Raw genomic sequence first — 19,452 nt, 5'->3', positions numbered from 1 at the left:
TCCTGGTCCACTATCTGAGAGCGCTGTCGAAGAATGTGATATCGTATGTCTCGGGACCTCTCCTACCTCTCCCACCCATGTCGGTCTCGTTACACGGCATCAGATAAGGTGCTACAAGAGGCCCGCAGGAAAGAGGACAGTGCAGTGCATGATGGCGCCCTGTGGTCTCATGGTTGTCCCGCAGATGGGGAAGAGCAGGAGGTCTGGATCATCCGGGATGGCGACCGATCTCGGGGGAGATCCAATTGTTTAGATTGAGGTAGCCGTACCGGTGAAAGGCCGAGGTGATACAGAAGTGCCTGATGCTCTGGCCGGTTATCTCGAGTTCCGGGCCTTGGGTGACGTGATATGTTCTTAATGATATATCATAGCCTTTGGGAAAGGCGATGGGCATCTGCGATTTATAACAAATCGTACTCGTATCCAAACTCAAAGATTTGTGCAACGTAGTTCTCGAATTCATCATACTGTTCTGCACAGCCGATGGCAGCTCTTCGTCTCGCTTATAGTTCGCCATCTGCCGGGACAATTCGCTCCCCGGGAGTTCGTCCGCGTATCACAGGCAATTCGTTCCCAAAACAGTTTATCACATTTGAACCTCGTATAGTACCTGGATCAGCACATTTTCTGACCGCTTAAAAGAGCAACGTTTGCATAATATCGTCACATTCTCATACGCGTGTTAGGTTCGTAGACCTACAGTTCTATACTGTCTTGTTCCTGTAGTGAGACCCCAACGCCATGTCCTCAGACACATGAAGCAACAATTCATCTAGCTCTAGCGTGCTTGATCTGATCCTTACGAAAAAACGATGCCGGACATCATGCCCTTCGTACCTCTCCTGCCCGCTCTGCCCGTAGTCCGTGCTGTTCTGCCGGGGAGTCCGCCCATATCCATGCCAAGATCCAGACTGGAGTCACCTCCTGCGGCCTGCCCGTCATTGGATCTGAAGCCGTCGCCATCTTTGAATATAGCGGTGTACAAACCTGTCAGCGCGTCGGCGAGGCCCTGGATGGCTTGGATGCGGTCAGCATCGGCGTGGCTGTCGATGACGAGGGTGCCTGCCTGCTGGTCGATCTTGCCCATGATCTTGCCATCGACGATCAGGAAGCCGAGAATGTCCTGGACCTCGGGCTCGCCGATACGCAGCTGCTTGGCGATCCAGGCAATGCGCATGCGCGTGTAGGGGGCGATGAGCTTCAGCACGGCCTTGGTGCGCATGTTGCGTGTCACCTCGTCGATGTTCTCGGCAATAAAGGGGTCAGCTAGCAGATCTGTGTTCTTCTGCAGTACGTCTTCGTACTTGTGTATGTCGTCGCGCTGGTACGCATCTACCAGGTCCGTCATGGCAGCAATCCGCGGATCATTCCTGTAAGGCTTCGTCTCCTGACTGTCAAAGGGGTTGATGTCTGACTTCATGAGCATTGTGGTCAGCAGCAGGTAGCGCAGCACCTGGATTCGCTGCAGACTGCCAGCCTCGTCGTAGTTTCGGAATGACTCGAAGAAGTCTGACTGCGCCTCCGCCCAGTTCTCCTCACTCATGTGCATCTTGCCGCCGCACTCTCGAATGATACCCATGATCTTGGGATGCGGTACGGCGGAGCGTACCTTAAGTGCTCGCTGGTACAGCCGCTTGAGTTGCTTGTTGTTCTTCGTCTCGGCGTACATCTGGATCTCTAGCGCGTAGATCTCGAGACTGTAGGTGCCTTTGGAGGGGTCGTCGGTGCCATCCTCTCTCTGGCAGGATCGGTGGAGCTCCTTAAGCTTCTTAGACACCGCCTGGTAGTCCTTGCGGTCCAGCAGTAGCTTTGCGAGCTTGATGTTCGTTTTGAGCCACAGTCGCTCGTTGTTGGTGGATTGGAAGCATTGCAGAGTAAGCGAGTAGAACTGCTCCATGCACTTGACAGCTCCAGCGTCATCGGATCCCTTCTCAATGTAGTCCAGCATGTTGTTAATAGACTTCTCCGAGTAGTTTCGCGTCACCGCGGACTTGACGTATGTGAGGAGCTCAGCATAGTGCTCGATCGCCTGGTGATCCATCAGCTCTGATTGCAGATGACAAGTTCAAGACTTGTTCTGACCTTATCGTATCTCTGTAGCTTGAACTCAAGCTTTATCGCTTGCTTCAGACCTTTAAATCCCCAATCACCTTTGTCTTGCTCGAGCGGCGGGACGCCCAAAAACTCTTCGATCGCCTCTTCGGGCTCGGTGAGCTTCAGCTGTTTGGCGTTGTAATATTTGTTTTCGATGTCGACCTCGCCGGAATCCTGCTCGTCATCGTCATCCTCGTACTCAAAGTCGTACTCCTCCTCATCAGAGGCCTGCATGAAATCGTCGTCCGACATCTTCGCAGCGTTTGAGCCCTCGAGGCAGCTTGAACGTCGGTGTGATCTCGTTGTTGATGCGGGGTTGTTACGAGGATGGAAGATTGAGGGTGCAGTTGGGCGTGAGAGAGCTAACCGTGAGGTCCTGAATACTGAACGAAACACTATAAATGGCCCTTATCGATTGGCTGAGTTCGAGCTTCTAGCGGGGTGAGATCGCAATTTGGCGGGGAATTTTTAGGGGCTGACCAGGTGAGGCTCCCCAGCCGCCTCTTAGGCTGCAACGCACGGACCACTTCAATGTCATTAGAGTGCTGGATCCCTCAAAATATCCTTTGCCACTTGCACAAGTCAATCCTCACAACCTCCATCCACCAAACTCCAACGCACAGGCGCCGCCAAAACTCGACAATATGGGTGGCACGGATTTGAACTTGAAGAAATCATGGCATCCCAAGATTCTCGCCAACCAGCGGCGCGTGCACGATGCCGAAGTCTCAGCCTTGGAGGAGCGGAAAAAGACCGAGGCGCGGCTACAAGAGATCAAGGCAGAGCGTGCGCAAGAGGAGATCCAGAGGCAGCTTGAAGCCGCCGGCGGAAAGAAGCGCATCGATCGTGTCGACTGGATGTACCAGGGGCCGACCGATGGCCAGGTTGGCGATGCGTACGGGAACGAGGCGTACCTGTTAGGCAAGCGTAGGATCGACAATATCATTCGTGGTGACGAGACGAAGAATTTACAGAAGCAACCTGGACCGGACGGTTTGGCGCCTGTTCAGAATGTGCTATCGACACGAGACACGGCTACAAAGATTAGGGAAGATCCGCTGCTCGCCATCAAGAAGCAGGAGCAGAGTGCATACGAAGCGCTTCTTAACGACCCTATTAAGAGACGACAACTGTTGGCGTCTATGGGTATCGCAGATGAGAAATCGAAATCAAAGAGCAAAGAGGAGCGCAGACACAAGCATCGACATCATCATCATCGCCGCAGGCATCACGACGACGACTCTGACCACGAGAGGCGTCACAAGCGGCGACGATCAGATTCCCGAGAAAGGTCACGTAGCGGGCGGCGGTATGACTCAGAGGACGAGGACAGAGAGAGGAAACGAAGGCGTAGCTCTACCGAGAGACGTCGGGCCGACTCGGAAGAGGAGGAACAAGACTCATACGATCGACGAGGCCGGAGGGACGAAAAAAGAGAGAGTCGGCGGGATCGATCTAGATCGCCCCGTCGTGATCGCGATGTACCAGCCGAGGATACTCGGGATCGTCGTCGAGATCGAGAAGATGGCCGACGGAGGCCACCGTATGAATCAGAGCCAAGCGAGGACGAAGCGCCAAGAAGACGAGACGACTATCGAGACAGTCGTGATGATCGCCGGGATAATTATCGGAAGGAATATCAAGATGGTACCAACGGCGATTCGCGCCGCCGTTATAACGGGTATAGGAACGGGAATGGCCGACCTCCCTACAGCAACGGCTCACGGAATGGCTCGGATAGTAAGAATGACGAGGAAGAACGAGCACGAAAGCTTGCGGCTATGCAGGATGCAGCTTCCAATCTCGATGAAGCCCGTGAGAGCCGTCTAGCTGCTCTGGCAGCTAAGGAGAGAGCTGAGCGTGATGCAGATGATCGTGCTCGGGAGAAGGCTTCCAAATATGGCGACGATCGGGCTTTTGCGAAGAATTTGCACCGCTCAGTAGGAGAGAAAAGCCTTGCGGATCGAGTGGGCAGAGGTCGTCAAAACTTGCAAAGAGATGATGATTGAGATAATGTCCTTCAGTATTGGGACCTGTCAGTTGGGTTCTCCTTACTCATCATTATCGGCTACACCCTCGAAGTCCAATAGATGCCGTACAATCATTGCTCGGTGTCTTCTGTTTTGGGTTGGATGGGCGCATAGATTCTGGTATGTTGATTATAGCGAAATACAAGCATAGGCATCTCATGCTGACCTATGGAATCGAGGTCCAGTCATGTGCATGTACCCCATGAAATCTACTTTGGTCGACATAGATTCTATCGTAGTGAATGGAACTTCACTTCGCTCAGCCATCAATGAAGAACCTTACAATGGATGAAGATACACGAGCACTCCCTCTTTCCACAGAGCAAGACCAATGCTCTCTTGACCGGGTCAAGAGACCTGCGACTTGAGGCATAAAGCATAGCTAGTTGAGAATGAAAGCGACATTAACAACAAACCAATCCTTTGACCCTCAATAGAGATACAGTGAGCCTAAACAATGCTTCTCAGTTTAGAAATATATTTCCCAAAATGGTAGGAGAATTGAACAGCCAATGAAATTGGATTTTGTCAACTCTTATCCACTGTGGCCTCAATCACCTACTTAACTTACGGCCTAATTTCTGATCCAGTCCCAGTATAGCCATATAGAACAACCTGTAGACTGAACAATATTCAATATTGCCGATAATTACAGCCGTCATGAACCTCTGCAGTAACTGTGAGAGACTAGACATTCGACAACTTCCTCCGACGAAACATCCTGAAGTCAAAGGCTTCCAGCTCGCAACACTGCGGCAGATCTGTGAAGCCGCAGGCGAGTGTCATTTGTGTCAACTATTGAAGAATCATCTCTTGACAGGCCAAGGTTTCAAGAAATACGTGACTGCCGAGGGGCCCGTTGAAGAGTACGCTGATCTGGTCCTTGTCCTGAGGAGACCGCCGAAGGACGGTTTTACAACGGAGCATGGCGCACGCCTGTCAGGTTTCGACGCAAGCCTAGGCCCGAGGGAGTTCACGTTCAAGGTTCATTTATACGCACCGAGAGGTACGCGAGACGGCGCCTGAGCTCAAAAGTCCATGACTTACAAACAGTTAGGTAGCCCAGCGGCCATCTCGGGGGATGTTGTGGAGAAGGAGATTTGCGTACCGGCAGATCCAAATTCACTGGCACCAGTTGACCTGGTTCGACGATGGCTGGAAAACTGCACCTCCAAACACACAACATGTCAGCGGTCGTTTGTTGGAGACTATGTAGAGGGCCAAGCGGACGGCATAGCTCCTCAAAGACTGCTACATATCACATCCACACCTGAGTCATCGGTACCAATCGTCAGGCTAGTCGATGCTGGTGGCCGCTTCCAATCACCATACGTCGCTTTGAGCCATTGCTGGGGCACTCCCGGGAAAAGGCCGATATGCACCGTCAAGGAGAACATCGAGATACACAAAGCCCAAGTGCCGTGGTCAAGGTTATCCCAAACCTTCAAGGATGCGTGCACGTTATGTTTCGGTCTTGGGATACACTACCTCTGGATCGACTCTCTTTGTATTGTGCAAGACGACCCGGCTGATTGGAAACAAGAAGCCTCGATCATGGGCAGAGTCTATGAGGAAGCCACGTTCACTATCGCTGCCTCGTCCGCGGCCGACTCTAGCCAGGGACTATTTGGCGTCAGAGCTGCGAACATGTTTGCGGAGTTACCGTATCACCAGGACCAAATGGAGAAGAAAGGCAGCATATACGCATACATGCCTCTAGGTTCGCCTGGTCTGACGATCGAGAGATCGCCACTCAATGAACGAGCTTGGGTTCTACAGGAGTATGTGCTGTCTCGAAGAACTGCTCACTTCACCAAGCAGGGAGTCATCTGGTCGTGTGGTCGAGACCCGGCAGCTACACGAGACGAATTTGACGGCGGCGGATCACACGTAGTCCCGAACACATGGGTTGCCATGATAAGAGACTATTCGAAACGCAAGCTGACCTTCAAGACCGACAAGCTCGTTGCAATCCAAGGCTTGGCTAGTTCGTGGAGTCGCCGATATGGAAAGACATACTACAACGGGGTCTTTCTCGAGGACATGCCACATTGTCTCCGCTGGTGCTGGAGTGGCATGACGGATGAACGCCTCGTCCGCGACGTTGGCAATGATATCCCGAGCTGGAGCTGGGCATCCACGACGGGTAGTGTGGACTTTGATACCCCTGAAGGATCCGTCTCGTCAACTCCCGTGTATAAGGATATTAGACCTTCAGATGTTGTTGTTGGAGGTTTGACCTTCAAAGCAGCAATCAAGGAGGTGACATCTTTCAAGGGTTCCTTCGACTGTCTACCTACAACTCGGTATGAGTCTTTACGAGCTGTTGATTGCGACTCAGCATCGCAGCCTGGTCCGAGGAGCTGGTGCAACCATTCGAACCACGTTGAAATGTACTACTTGCTCCTTGATGCGTCGGAGCAGAACATCGGCTGGGGCTTATTTGACGAGACGCCGCCTGCTTCTGGATCTATATACTGCTTGCCTCTTGTCAAAGAGTCTATGCGGAAATGGTACGAACCCCCTGGTGATACGAGCGAGCCGTTCTATCTATGGTCTCTACTTTTGCAACGCACTCAAGAGGTTAATGTATATAAACGAGTTGGCTATGGTGGAGTTTGTCCTCCGTCCTGGGTAGAAGACGAGAGACCAAAAGTCATTCACCTTGCTTGAAAGAAGTCGTCAGAAGAAGCGTTGCGGACACGGAATCATTCCTCCAGGCCAGGGAAACAAGAGATCAGCTAAACTTGGGCAATGTATCAACGCACTACTACGCAAATCAGTTTCGTAAGTAAGCCAAGCCAAGCCAGCGGAATGGATTGGTACTGTGGTAAGCTGCAGGCTTTGCTGTGCGGTCGATCAGCCGAGCCACGGTTTACGTGATGCGCAGGCGCACAGCTTATAGAGTGCTTGCATTGAGCAATGTAACCCACGAGCTGCCGGTCTCTCGGAGCTTTAGAGCAGGCTTGCATCACTGACAAAAAGATTTGTCCTGTCGTCATTGGCTTCCGCGTCCATGGGCTTCCTGTTTGAGAGGATCAGCGGCCATCCTCCCGCTAAGTGAGGGATGAAGATCGTACTTGATCTGGGCCGCTAGAAGGAGATCGGCCCAAGCTAGAAGTTCGCACTATGAGACTGGCAGACTAGGAATCTATCAAATTCTAGCCAGGCACGATTGATGGCGACCTTGGCCCTGTTGCTCTAGGTGGCCCGTTGAATAATTCCAAGGTTTTTCTCCCTAAGAGCCTGAGCTTCCGGCTGCCGTACCAGCCAAAGCACCGCGGGCAAGAGACGCAGTGGATAGTCTCACAGACAGGCCAAAAGTCTACTTGACTTAGCTGGGAATACGTAAGCTTGGTGAGAGGGCTGACGACGTTTGGTGGAGCGGGTAGGTAGAATATCCATCTTTTGCTTTGTGGTTTTGGTCAGGCTGGCGGGAGGCGAAGAGCCCCCTCAGCCGCAATCCTCCCTCATTCATGATCGCCACCCTCCTTGAGAGGTAGACTGGAGTCTGGAGTCTGGAGTCTGGAGATGCATTCGAGAACAATATAGCCGCTTTACTGGATCCTTAGCAGAGGCAATGCCTTACCCATGGCCGACGGAACTGACTGCATTCTGGCCCCGGCATCCTTCACTACTGCGTCCTAAATCAATAATGCCTGCAATGCCCCCCTCTTGGCTCCCCCGGCCTGCAGGGCTCCAGGTCGTGTTATCGGCAGCGATAGCGTTGAGGTGCCCCACAGAGCGGCCAAAATTAGCGTTATCCAGCGTATTGCATGTGCCGAATGACTGGCCCCAGGTGGCCCCAGGTGGCCTGTGAGCGCCCAGGTTCTTTAAGTTGCCCGAGTTGGTGCTGGGGGGTTCTCCGCTGGCCAGCTGGGCGATTCGCTGCTGGGTGGGAGTGTGGATGTCATTTCAGCGCTGGCCAATTTGGCTTTTAAATGTCCCATCCATGTGCATTTGCCATCTTCGAGGTACCTTCCTCCGCTAAGCCTCTAAACCACCCAGGGATCCCCCCCATCACTCTGTCTTTCTGTCGCTGTCTCTTGTTTTTGTTCAGTACCAAACGTCATCCCACTCTCTACCCTTTGATCACCTTTCTGTAAAGGACACACTCTCTTTTGAATTGAATTACTGACTTCTCTCTGCTTTCGATTCATCTCATTGACGACCTGTGTGCATTTCGGCACTTCGATCGCTCTTCCCCCTTGCCTGTCCCCTGTTACACGGCTGCTGCTGCTGCGCGCTTCCCTAACCGAGGACGGTCAATTTCCCTTGTGATCCACATCACCAACTTGCGTCGCGAACCCGACGATCGGCAGCACCCGCATACCATACCATTACCTCACCCAAAAATCACCGACAAAAACACACACATACACACACCAATACACCATTCACAAACAACAGCCACGAGCAATAGCAACGCGATGGCACCCCTTTGTGGAGGATCAAAGACTGTCCAGCGAAAGCTAGTCTTGCTGTGAGAATGCCTCCTTCACCAAGGGAATTCCAATTGCAACAAGGGAGGAGTTACTAATCATAATTGTGAAATCAGGGGAGACGGTGCCTGTGGCAAGACCTCGCTGCTGAATGTCTTCACGAGAGGGTGAGCGCCACCTCAAAACATATGAAAGAGCAGAATTGATTGCTAACGACCATCCACAGTTACTTCCCGACAGTCTACGAGCCCACGGTCTTCGAGAATTACGTCCACGGTACGTCTACCTTCTTGAGAGATGCATTTCGCACATGCTGCAAATGGGGATTCATCACGAGCAATCAGCTGACGCAATTGGGAACAGACATTTTCGTCGACAACGTCCACATCGAACTCTCATTATGGGATACGGCCGGCCAGGAAGAATTCGACCGCCTACGAAGCCTCTCATACGGTCCGTCTCTCCATCTTCCACCTTCTGCTGGCGCATTGACGCGTCGGAGATGATTCTAACATTCTCCACAGATGACACCGACCTCATCATGCTCTGCTACTCTGTCGACAGCAAAGATTCCCTCGAGAACGTCGAGAGCAAGTGGGTAGGCGAGATCGCGGACAACTGCCCTGGCGTCAAGCTGGTGCTCGTCGCGCTGAAATGCGATTTACGAGAGAACGCTGAGGACGAGGACGAGGCCGCCGCCGACGCCGCTGGCCAGAGGGAAAAGAAGCCCATGATCAACTACGACCAAGGCCTCGAGGTCGCGCGCCGCATCAACGCGCTGCGCTACCTCGAGTGCTCCGCTATGCGCAATCGTGGTGTCAACGAGGCTTTCACCGAAGCGGCACGCGTCGCGCTCAGCGTTAAGAAGGAGCGGGAAGACGGCAAGTGCACGATCATGTAGAGACGACGATGACGACTACCCGAAGCATGAACCGATTGCGATTCTCGAATTCACCACGACTAGATTGGGAGGCGACGACTGATGAGGGACTTCTTGTCTCGTTCGGAACCATCGAATGAAACAGAATGGTTCTTCATCACAAGCCACCTCTTCTCGCTGTCATACAACCCCGGCGTTGGCGTTCCGTGTGTCCTGTTGGTCATCTCCTCGGCGGCTCTACCTGCTCGACTTTGCCTCTACGACTAGTTTACTATGCAGGGAGAGAGAGACAGCCGCCATTCTCTGTAAATATTGAGCATACTTCTTTTTGTGCATAACGTCACCGGCATCCGACTGCTTTTTTTCCGAGGAAGGGAGTTTGTTGCGGAACTGGAAGGTCTTCTAAAAAGGTCTAGACAGAAGATTCCTCATATTTTTGCTGCTGCGGCAACGACTGATTCCCCCAAATGTCCTTTTTATTATCCTTTTTTTCCAACCCGATTCTCTTGCTTCTTGTATACAACGAGAAAAGTTTCAGGGGGTTGTGCTTCTCGTCCACAGGAGAGCGTGGGACAGACGGCCGTGTTAAGATCTTGTAATGGAAGAAAGTCAAATGTTATCATACAATGTTGTTTAAACTGCTCTCCTGTGACATTGAAGTGCTTGGCATCAAATCTGCTCCGGGGTTTTGCTCGGACCGCGGACCGCGGAGCGGATGGGTTAGTACATGCCCCACGCCATTGAGGTTCGTGAAGTCAGACAAAGAGGTTGGCAAGCTTCCAAATTGAATGGCTAACTTGCTGGGCTGGAGGATGGAATTGGCACGAGCTTGCGGTTCACCATAAACAAATGGTGAAACAAGAGAATATCATCGTAATACAAAAGTCTGGGACATTTCAGAAAAGAGGATCCAATGTGAATTCTCCATGGCTCTTCTTGCCTATATCAGGCGTTCCCCCCCCCCTTTCGACACATCGAGGAAGACGCTCGAGGCCTTCATATAAGCTTGCAGATGAACTAGCCAACGTTGAAGGAGCTTCATCCGCATGTCTTCCTGGAGAAGACCCTTGGAATGATTGGCATGCGACCAATAGCCAGGCTTTCGACAACTTCTGGTCGCCCATCACCAAGGTCGGATCACTTCTGACAAGACTGGTCCGGGGAACCGAGGAGATCTCAAAAGCCGATCAAGGCTGTTGATCGCATGTCCGGTGTCAAAAAGCAAGGAATTGAAGATCTCCGTTATCAGCGCCGCGGGGATGCCGCTCCCGACAACCATTGGAGCGATAAGCGGACGGCTCTCGGGATTGCGCAATTGGCTTGTCCAAAAAATTCAGCGCCAATTTTTTGGGCAATGACTAAAGTAGGCGCTGTGAATGGAGGCAAACGCTCTCTTGTATTAGCTGGGTGGGACTAACACTAGCGATTCCGGTAAGCTTTCCATATGTTCTGGACTAAGAGGGCGGTTTAAAAGTAAGGGTCTACTTACTTCACTTTCCTCTACTCTCTCTGTTACATGTTGTATGAACTCTCGATACTTCACTTGTCACTTCAAGGATTGTTCTATGGTGGCAGGATGCTAGTTGCATCTTCGCTTATACCAGCACATAGTGTTTTTAGCGAGTCATATAGGTGACGATGGCCTCACCCGCCAGCTTTCACACTTCTCTCCTCACAGCCACAGACTGCAGGTCTCACATACACCTGATCGTCGGCACAAATCCCCTCGCAGCAGCCCGCTGCGGTCAAAGTCTCGCCGCCGGAGCAACCCCCATTCTGATTGCGCCCGAGACGGCAGACTTGCACTATGGCCTCCAGAAGCGCATCGATGCCGGCGAGGTGACCTGGCAGAAGAAGGCCTTTGAGGACAGCGATCTCTTCGCCCTGGGCAGAGAAGACGTGGACCGTGTCGTGGACGCCGTCTTCGTCACGTCCGGGCCCCGGGACCCGCAGAGCGCGCACATATCGGCCCTCTGCAGGCGGCACCGCATCCCCGTCAACGTGGTGGACGCGCCGGCCCTGTGCTCCTTCACGCTGCTGTCCACGCACACGGACGGCCCGCTGCAGATCGGCGTCACCACCAACGGCCGCGGCTGCAAGCTGTCGAGCCGCATCCGCAGGGAGGTCGCGGCCGCGCTGCCGCAGGGCCTGGGCAGTGCGTGCGCGCGCCTCGGCGACGTCAGGCGGCGCGTCCAGGAGGAGGACCACCTGGCGCACTCGGCGCTGGCAGGGAACTCGGAGTCCCTGCTGCTCGACGACTCGGTGGACGACTCGCTCGACCAGGGCGCGGCGTTCAACAGGCTGGTCACGGAGGCGGACCTTGACGCCGCGAAGAGCCGCCGCATGCGCTGGCTTGCTCAGGTCTGCGAGTACTGGCCGCTGAAGCGGCTCGCAGCCATCAGCAACGAGGACGTCGAGAGCGTGCTCAGGTCGTACCCCGGCGGCGCGAACGTCTCCGAGCTGGGCAAGACGAGCCACCGCGGCGATCCCGCTGCTTCGAGCGCCGCGAGCCGGGGGCGCATCATCCTCGCGGGTAGCGGGCCTGGGCACCCAGACATGCTGACACAGGCGACGCACAAGGCCATCCAGAACGCGGATCTTATCCTCGCGGACAAGCTCGTGCCCTCTGGAGTGCTAGATCTCATCCCACGACGGACGCCGGTTTCTATCGCGAGAAAATTCCCCGGAAACGCAGACCAAGCGCAGGAGGAGCTCTTGGAGCAGGCGCTCGCGGGCGTCAAGGCAGGGAAGGTTGTTCTGCGCCTCAAGCAGGGCGATCCTTTCATCTATGGCCGTGGGGGCGAGGAGGTTGAATACTTCAGGCGACATGGCCTGGGAGACAAAGTCATCGTTCTGCCGGGCATTACGAGCGCACTAAGCGCACCCCTATTTGCGGCGATACCGCCTACACAGCGGGATGTGGCGGATCAGGTGCTTGTCTGCACCGGCACGGGAAAGAAGGGCAAGGCGCCTACGCCGCCGGAGTTTGTGGCGAGCAGGACAGTGGTTTTCCTCATGGCTCTGCACAGGATTGTTGGTCTGGTGAACGAGTTGACCAACTATACCGAGCAGGAAAATAGCAATCCCCAAGTGGCTGAGGGTGTATCAAACGAAGGCGAAAACACATGCACTCAAGACGTCAAAGTCGAGCGTCCGAGGAGGATATTATGGCCGCGGAACACCCCGTGCGCGGTCATTGAGCGAGCGAGTTGTCCGGACCAACGTGTGATAAGAACTACGCTTGAGCATGTTGCTGAAGCGATCGAGTCTGAAGGCAGCAGACCGCCTGGGTTGCTGGTCGTGGGTAGAGCATGTGAGGCGTTATATACCAAGGAAAGGGGCCGTTCATGGGCTGTAGAAGAGGGATTCAAGGGGTTGGATCTGGATGACATTGTACCCACTGGCATCGCGGCGCTGGCCTGAGTCAGCTGTACTAGTAGCATGTGAAAAAATACCACAAAATGTTTAAACTTATTGTATGTCGCTTATATTCGCTGTCATAAGGGTATATGTACAAAACGCGCTCAATAGCAGTAGAGAGTCCGTATGACAGTTAGGCGCTCTCCTCAGAGGTGCCTTCTTCCTCGAAGAGAACAAGAACAGTACCTGCCTTGCAGATATCTCCCTCCTTATGGGCTAACTTCTTGATGACGCCGTTCTGAGGAGATCTGATGACTGTTTCCATCTTCATCGACTCGATCCTGAAGATCCATTAGGACTAGAAGATTTGTTGGGGTAATAACGACAACTTACACAACTAAGGGGGTTCCTTTTTCAACTGTCTCTCCCTCCTTTACCTCATTCCTCAGAATCTTACACGGCATAGGTGCTACCACCGATGCGGTAACCTCTTTGAGTCCCAACGCTTTCTCGTACCATGATGGCGGCAGCAACGCCAACTCCGTCTTGGCGCCGTGTTGGAAAACAGTAACCTTATTGTCATTTGTCGGGTCTTGAACAATTCTGGTGTCAAGCCTTTCCAAGGGGTAGAAGCTCGATAGGCTGGTGGTATTGTCAGACAACACCGTGGGTTCGCTCACGACGTTCTCAAACACCTGCGGTGTTTCCTCCCCTTTCCGAGAGACGCTTGCGTTGAAAAGCTGATTGCCCATCTGCGTGATGCTAATCTCGACCACCTCGCCCTCTTGCTCCGTGTACCCATCGACAACCTTGAAAGCGAACTTCCTCTCACCGACCGTGGCACCCTCTCCGAAGCCTAGTGGGCCCCCATGTGGTCCGCCTTCCCTTCTCAGCTCTGCATTGAGCAGTCCCAGGCTTGCCTGTACAAAGACTTCGTTTTCAACCCGACGAGGCTTGAAGAGGTCCTCCCGGAACTTGTCAATAAAGCCCGTCTCGACGTCACCTTCGATGAATGGCTCGCTCCTACATAGGCGTTTGAGAAACTCGATATTTGTGCTCAGTCCAACGACTTCGTAATCCCGTAATGCCAACTCCATTTTCCTTATAGCCGTCTCCCTGTCTTTGCCTCTGACAATTAACTTCGCAATCATGCCATCGTATGCCTCGGATACGATGTCCCCTTGTACGAATCCGGCGTCTATCCTGATGTCCTCATCTGTCTTTGGTGTAGCAAGGTGTACTAACTTGCCTGAGTCAGGCATGAAACCCTTCTCCGGATTTTCAGCATATATCCTGGCCTCAATTGCAGCACCCCTTTCCTTGATCCTCTCCTCGATTTCGTTCTGCGTCAGGGGTAGTTTCTCGCCTGCGGCAACTCGGAACTGCCACTCCACTAGGTCGGTACCTGTGACCATCTCACTCACCGGATGCTCGACCTGCAGCCGGGTGTTCATCTCCATGAAGTAGAATTTCTCAGTGTCCTTGTCTAGGATGAACTCCACCGTGCCGGCGCCCACGTAGCCAACAGCCAGTGCCGCCATGCGCGCCTTCTCCCAGAGGTCGTGCCTGACCTCGTCGTCCAGCAGCGGTGCCGGGCTCTCCTCTAGAATCTTTTGATGGCGCCTCTGCACGCTGCAGTCGCGCTCACCGAGCGCCACGCAGTTTCCGTGCTTGTCTGCGAACACTTGGACCTCAACATGGCGCGGCCGCACAACGTACTTCTCTACTAACATAACCTCACCGCCCTCGCCAAAGGATGCTCGGGCTTCCTGCCGGGCACTGCGCAACTGCGCTTCGAACTCATCGGGCGTCTTGACGATACGCATGCCCTTGCCACCGCCGCCCTTGACGCTCTTGAGGAGCACAGGATATTCTATTTCCTGAGCATGAGCCGCCAATTGCTGTGGCTCCTGATCCGCGCCGTGATACCCGGGAACACACGGCACTCCTGCAGCCGTCATAATCTCCTTGGAGCGCGCCTTGTCGCCCATGTCCGCCATGGCCGACGCGGGCGGGCCCACAAAGACAATACCTGCGTCCTCGCACTTGCGGGCGAAGGAGGCGTTCTCGCTCAGGAAGCCGTAGCCAGGGTGTAGCGCTTGAATGCCATGTTGCTTGGCCAGGGCAATGATGCGGTCGCCGTCGAGGTAGGCGGAGGGCGCGCCGAGGGCGAGCGAGTATGGTGTGCACGAGGCATGCTGCGCGGAGGCGTCCGGGTCGGTGTACAGCGTCGTGGTGCGGATGCCCAGGCGGGCGGCGGTGCGGTGGATGCGCAGGGCAATCTCGCCTCGGTTGGCGATGATGACAGAGGTAATTGGCGTGATTGAAGACGATGATGAGGCTGATGAGGTGGTCTGCGATGTGCTGATCGGTGCTGTCGTGGAGAGAAGGCGGGGGACATTGCGGAGAGGGAGCCGCCGTCGGGCGTTCTTGAGGGATCGCATTGTGTGATAACTTCAGTCTTGGGGAGTCGACTTCAAGAACTGTTGAGATGACACTGCTAGGCCGTCACATAGAAGACAATTCTCCAGATTCCCTTCACAGGTCTGGGGTAGACAGGTTCTTGAAGCCGTAAGACAACAATGCATGCCGTCGAGGAGAGTCCCTTTGCGGAGCCGAAGCTACCCGTTGCCGCTGTAAGCCGTCCCCAGACTTTCGGCTCCTTAGTGCTAAATTGGCCTGTGCTTTAGTGAAGAGTCCAGGGCAACGTCATTACTGCCAGGGGGGTTATTGGAAGCGACCCGTATGCCCCTCACCCACCTCTTAGTCAGGTGCCCCGCTACCAGACATCGACAACGACCCTCCATCTCCAGAGCCTCATGCGGCTACTGCATCTCTAACTAGCCACAGACACCTTAACGACAATTAAAATAGGAGAGGCTCGATGGAGCAGCAAATACCGCTCAACGCCTCGGCGTCTGCCGGCGAAACCAACCAGCAAGTTACGAGCACACTGCCGCCGGAGGTAGTTCAATGCCTCGAGAATGCCAGATTCGTATGATACCCATAGCTTCCTGTCACCGGTCCTGATCTGAAGAACTATCGAAACTTACACGGGTAATAGCTTCATCTGGCAACATGCACCGACAACATCCCACACGTGTCTCTCATGAACTACACCTATCTTCCCTCCTCGCCGTTCTCGCAATCTCCGGTGATCGTCATGACAACCAATCCGGCCTCGAAGAAGATGAACAACCTCATCACAAATCCCAACGTGTCCCTACTAGTGCACGACTGTACGCTCCGAGCCAAACACTCGCTCTTGTTGTCGGAAAAGTCACTAATGTCAAGCCCACAGGGGTCTCGCACCGTCCTCCCACCTCTCAGCGCCGCATGTCCGGCGGCTCGCCCGGGCCCGAGCACCGCTCCTCGCTCGCCTCGCTCCTGCTGAACCTCAACACTTCAGCGATGTCCTCCATCTCCGCAACAATCAACGGCGCCGCGCGGCTCGTCGACGCCGGAAGCGACGAGGAGCAGTACTACCGGCAGCAGCACCTGGAGAACAACACCTTCGACAGCGAGGGCTCCTCATTCGGGGCCATGTTCCAGGGGAGTAGTCTCGGGAATGGCAACGGAAACGTACAACAGCAACAGCAAGGCGAGGACGGCGGTCGCGGTTGTTTCGTCGCCGGCGAGGAGGTGAGAGTAATCGTGGTGGGAATTCAGGATGTGCGGATAGCAGATTGGAAAGGAGGTGTTCGGGACTGGGTCATTACGCCTGGCCAACAAGGCCAAGCCCAGGTGAACGGTGTCCCTTGAAACAGAATCCAGATGTCTATGTGAAGACCCACTTGCCTGTACCAATAGATGCTTTCTCGGACAACAAAATGGATTTGTAGAGCCTAATTCTATCTAGTTTGCTACCGACTTCCGCCATAATGTATTTCTACAGGTTTGTTTTTTCTGAGACGATGGGTTTCGCTGCCCTGTTGCCTGCTATTCCTCAGTGTCCACGCCTTTCGAGTGTGTACCCTCCGGCCATTTTATGTATCCTCGCTGACGGATGGCTTTCCCGCATCATCCGTAGAATCCAACAGTTCCAGAACTACAGTGAGCAAGCTCTTGAGTTTCAGAACGTCATGAAGTAAACGCCAATCGCTAGACCACCTGCAACGCCAAAACCAGAATTCAGTATACACAGCAAATCAATGCCCTCATATAATCACAAGCCGCATAACAATTAGAACAAAGCAATTGGAATGGGATTTACACATCATTTTGCCCACTCCACTACTTCGAGTGCGCACATGACCAAAACGAGAGTCGAGGGAAGTATCCTGGAAGGTGTCAGCTAATAACTTACTAAAAAGAGACAATAGTTACCCGACTTACCAGATGACGTAGCTTTGAAAAAGGATCCTGGACATGACGTTCTCGTAAACGCTGTTGATCTGGCAGATTTGCGCCAGCTGGAGCGCACTCGGTGCTCCAGTAAGTAAGAAGCACACAATGACGAAAATCGGGTCGTCCAAGATGCTGACCGGGACATACTTGGCGAAGATTGCCAAGATCGGAGCCATGATAATGGTTGGAAGCAGCATGCGACAGATGAGCGAGGCGACGAGTAGACGTGTGCCAATCTGTGCCTCCTCCGGGTCAGTTCCTTCGCGCTTCTGTGTGTTTCTAGCAAGATTCGCTCCTAGAACAACCAGGATAAGGGGCACTGCCACACCAGCACTTTGGGTGACTGCGCTAGTGACGGAGTTTTTGAGGAAGGAGCCCTCCTCAAAGAAGAGACGCTGTAGGTCAGGAACCGAGGCAACGACGACCGCTATAAGCATAGCCCACAAGGGCGGATTCATGAAATCCCAGAGAAATGCGTAAACACGAATCCAGGCCCGGTAAAGAACGTTGATAGAAATCTGAACGGGACGTGGCAAGCTGGAATAGATGCGATGGGCCAGCTTTTTGAACCTCTTTGCGACGGACGCGCCGGTTCTCTTGCACAGAAGCTTCGTTCTCGTGGGAATTCCTTTGATCCCAGAGGGGATTTCTGGCTCGTCGGGTTGACGAATGCGCGGGAAGGATAATATCCCATCATCGAGGTCGTCTTCCTCCTCTGGCAGTGGGTATGCACTGCCATTGCCATGACCGTTGAGGCCGTTTTGTTTCTTAGGCGTTTCGTAGCCTCCATTCTCAGATCCATTGAGAGATGTCCGTGATCGTGAAACAATTGGAGTCCGTCCGGCAGGCTCATAAGCTTCCGAGTCATCAGATCCAACAGCACTATGATCATGATATTCATCATCACCATGGCCATCCATTCCTTCGATCAGACCTTCCGTCTCTTCGGTACCAATGGCATCACCTCCAAACCTGCCCTCCTCAACAGATTCGTTGTTGTACTCCTCATACTTGTCTTTTGGAGCAAGCAGAACATGATATCCCCAGCTCCATCTGACTAGTTGTCCGAGTTGTTGGAAGATCATCAGATATAAAATGCCGCGTGCGCCAACCTCGTCGTCATTATCGCCCGGAATTTTATCCCAATGCAGCCCTTTCAGAGTTTGCGACAGTGAAATGACCAGCGAAATGGGGAGCGAATTTGAATTCCCGAAAACCTGCATATTTCCACAGTCAGCAAATGGTATCAATAACTTCTAAGCGTCCATTATCACTCACACCCATGGCAGTTACGAAGTTGGATGCCCGGCGGTTGAATCGGAATACCTTGGCGACTATTCTCGCGACGAGGTAGGAAACAAGAGTTTGGATTATGAAGATGATGGGGATGACAGCGAGTTCGATGAGCTTGTCGGCGTTCAACTGAGATGCGAGCTTCGTAAAGACTGCAATGTCGACGTTAGTCTCAAGGTTGCGAATTCAAGGTAACTAATGATCATACTCAGGCATGGCGTGAAAAGCATCACATTGAGGTTGGCCAAGAACTTCTGCTTGTCGGCATCGAAATGTCCCAGTCTCGCTACAATGTACCCTGGTAAACTGACGCACACAACCTCCATCACAGCCTCAAATACCAGTAATATCAGATGCCCGATCGACGGATGAGATTCGTGTGGCTTCATGAAGACGACGAATGGCGATTTCACCGTGTTTGCGGCGAGCTGAGGAGCCTCCATGTTGTTAAGCCGGAACGATGCGGGAGAGGATAGAATAGACATTCTCGTCGAAATGTCTGTGAACAGATAAGAAAAGAGGTTGTGGGACGGGAAAGCCCCGAGTAATAACTTTCGAGCGGACCAGGTAATGGCGATAGTCGTCGAGTGAGTTTAAATGGATGCTGCTGGCGGATGCGACAGCAAAGTTGAGTTGTACGAAGGAAGCTTCGCAGCGCTTGTGGCTCAGACCAGCTGCTGAGGCATTGTCAGGCACTCACAGGCTTCTTAGCGTAGCCGAGCGAAAAGACGGATCGTGGTTGACGATGGAGATACTGTGAAAGAGATTGTTGTTGGTGGTTTGAGAGAAATTATGGCGTTGCGGTGTTTTCACACCACTTGGTCAGGTCATTGCTTGGTGGTTGCTTGGCTACCTCAAGGTGAAAGGTATACCTAGTATCGCTGATAAGGAGGGAAACGAGCTAGCTCTCTTAGCATTCTGAGGTAAGGCCGGAAGACGTGGGAGCTGTTAGGGCAGTGGCGACACAGCACTAAGGCAGGCAGGCAAGTACACCTCCGCCGGGGTA

General features: G+C 53.4%; 7 protein-coding genes across 7 annotated transcripts; 4 read left to right on the top strand and 3 right to left on the bottom strand.

The window, feature by feature from the left end:
* Window positions 1-799: 799 nt before the first annotated feature.
* On the bottom strand, window positions 800-2,346 carry UCRPA7_2876 (putative cop9 signalosome complex subunit 2 protein; the record flags this gene model as incomplete). The annotated part of the gene is made up of 2 exons (XM_007915365.1): window positions 800-2,029; window positions 2,083-2,346. 2 exons carry the CDS (start codon window positions 2,344-2,346, stop codon window positions 800-802), a joined length of 1,494 nt encoding a protein of 497 aa, XP_007913556.1.
* Window positions 2,347-2,738: 392 nt separating this feature from the next.
* Window positions 2,739-4,103, top strand: UCRPA7_2875 (putative pre-mrna-splicing factor cwc25 protein; the record flags this gene model as incomplete). Its single annotated transcript, XM_007915426.1, has 2 exons — window positions 2,739-3,232; window positions 3,809-4,103. 2 exons carry the CDS (start codon window positions 2,739-2,741, stop codon window positions 4,101-4,103), a joined length of 789 nt encoding a protein of 262 aa, XP_007913617.1.
* A 4,451-nt stretch (window positions 4,104-8,554) lies between these two features.
* Window positions 8,555-9,467, top strand: UCRPA7_2874 (putative rho3 protein; the record flags this gene model as incomplete). Its single annotated transcript, XM_007915433.1, has 5 exons — window positions 8,555-8,607; window positions 8,683-8,733; window positions 8,793-8,842; window positions 8,930-9,019; window positions 9,091-9,467. 5 exons carry the CDS (start codon window positions 8,555-8,557, stop codon window positions 9,465-9,467), a joined length of 621 nt encoding a protein of 206 aa, XP_007913624.1.
* A 1,617-nt stretch (window positions 9,468-11,084) lies between these two features.
* UCRPA7_2873 (putative siroheme synthase protein) lies at window positions 11,085-12,869 on the top strand (the record flags this gene model as incomplete). The annotated part of the gene is made up of 1 exon (XM_007915428.1): window positions 11,085-12,869. The coding sequence occupies one exon, from the start codon at window positions 11,085-11,087 to the stop codon at window positions 12,867-12,869; it is 1,785 nt and encodes a 594-aa protein (XP_007913619.1).
* Window positions 12,870-12,999: 130 nt separating this feature from the next.
* UCRPA7_2872 (putative methylcrotonoyl- carboxylase subunit alpha protein) lies at window positions 13,000-15,250 on the bottom strand (the record flags this gene model as incomplete). Its single annotated transcript, XM_007915402.1, has 2 exons — window positions 13,000-13,147; window positions 13,200-15,250. The coding sequence occupies 2 exons, from the start codon at window positions 15,248-15,250 to the stop codon at window positions 13,000-13,002; spliced, it is 2,199 nt and encodes a 732-aa protein (XP_007913593.1).
* Window positions 15,251-15,915: 665 nt separating this feature from the next.
* Window positions 15,916-16,568, top strand: UCRPA7_2871 (putative pyridoxamine phosphate oxidase protein; the record flags this gene model as incomplete). The annotated part of the gene is made up of 2 exons (XM_007915454.1): window positions 15,916-16,045; window positions 16,108-16,568. The coding sequence occupies 2 exons, from the start codon at window positions 15,916-15,918 to the stop codon at window positions 16,566-16,568; spliced, it is 591 nt and encodes a 196-aa protein (XP_007913645.1).
* Window positions 16,569-17,137: 569 nt separating this feature from the next.
* UCRPA7_2870 (putative auxin efflux carrier superfamily protein) lies at window positions 17,138-18,238 on the bottom strand (the record flags this gene model as incomplete). Its single annotated transcript, XM_007915388.1, has 1 exon — window positions 17,138-18,238. One exon carries the CDS (start codon window positions 18,236-18,238, stop codon window positions 17,138-17,140), a length of 1,101 nt encoding a protein of 366 aa, XP_007913579.1.
* Window positions 18,239-19,452: the final 1,214 nt, after the last annotated feature.

The sequence above is a fragment of the Phaeoacremonium minimum genome (genome assembly GCF_000392275.1).
Source record: "Phaeoacremonium minimum UCRPA7 unplaced genomic scaffold PA7_03_scaffold_212, whole genome shotgun sequence".
Classification (NCBI taxonomy): Eukaryota; Fungi; Ascomycota; class Sordariomycetes; order Togniniales; family Togniniaceae; genus Phaeoacremonium; species Phaeoacremonium minimum.
The sequence above is the reverse complement of the archived record's forward strand: the minus strand, read 5'-3'. Positions and strand labels throughout refer to the sequence as shown.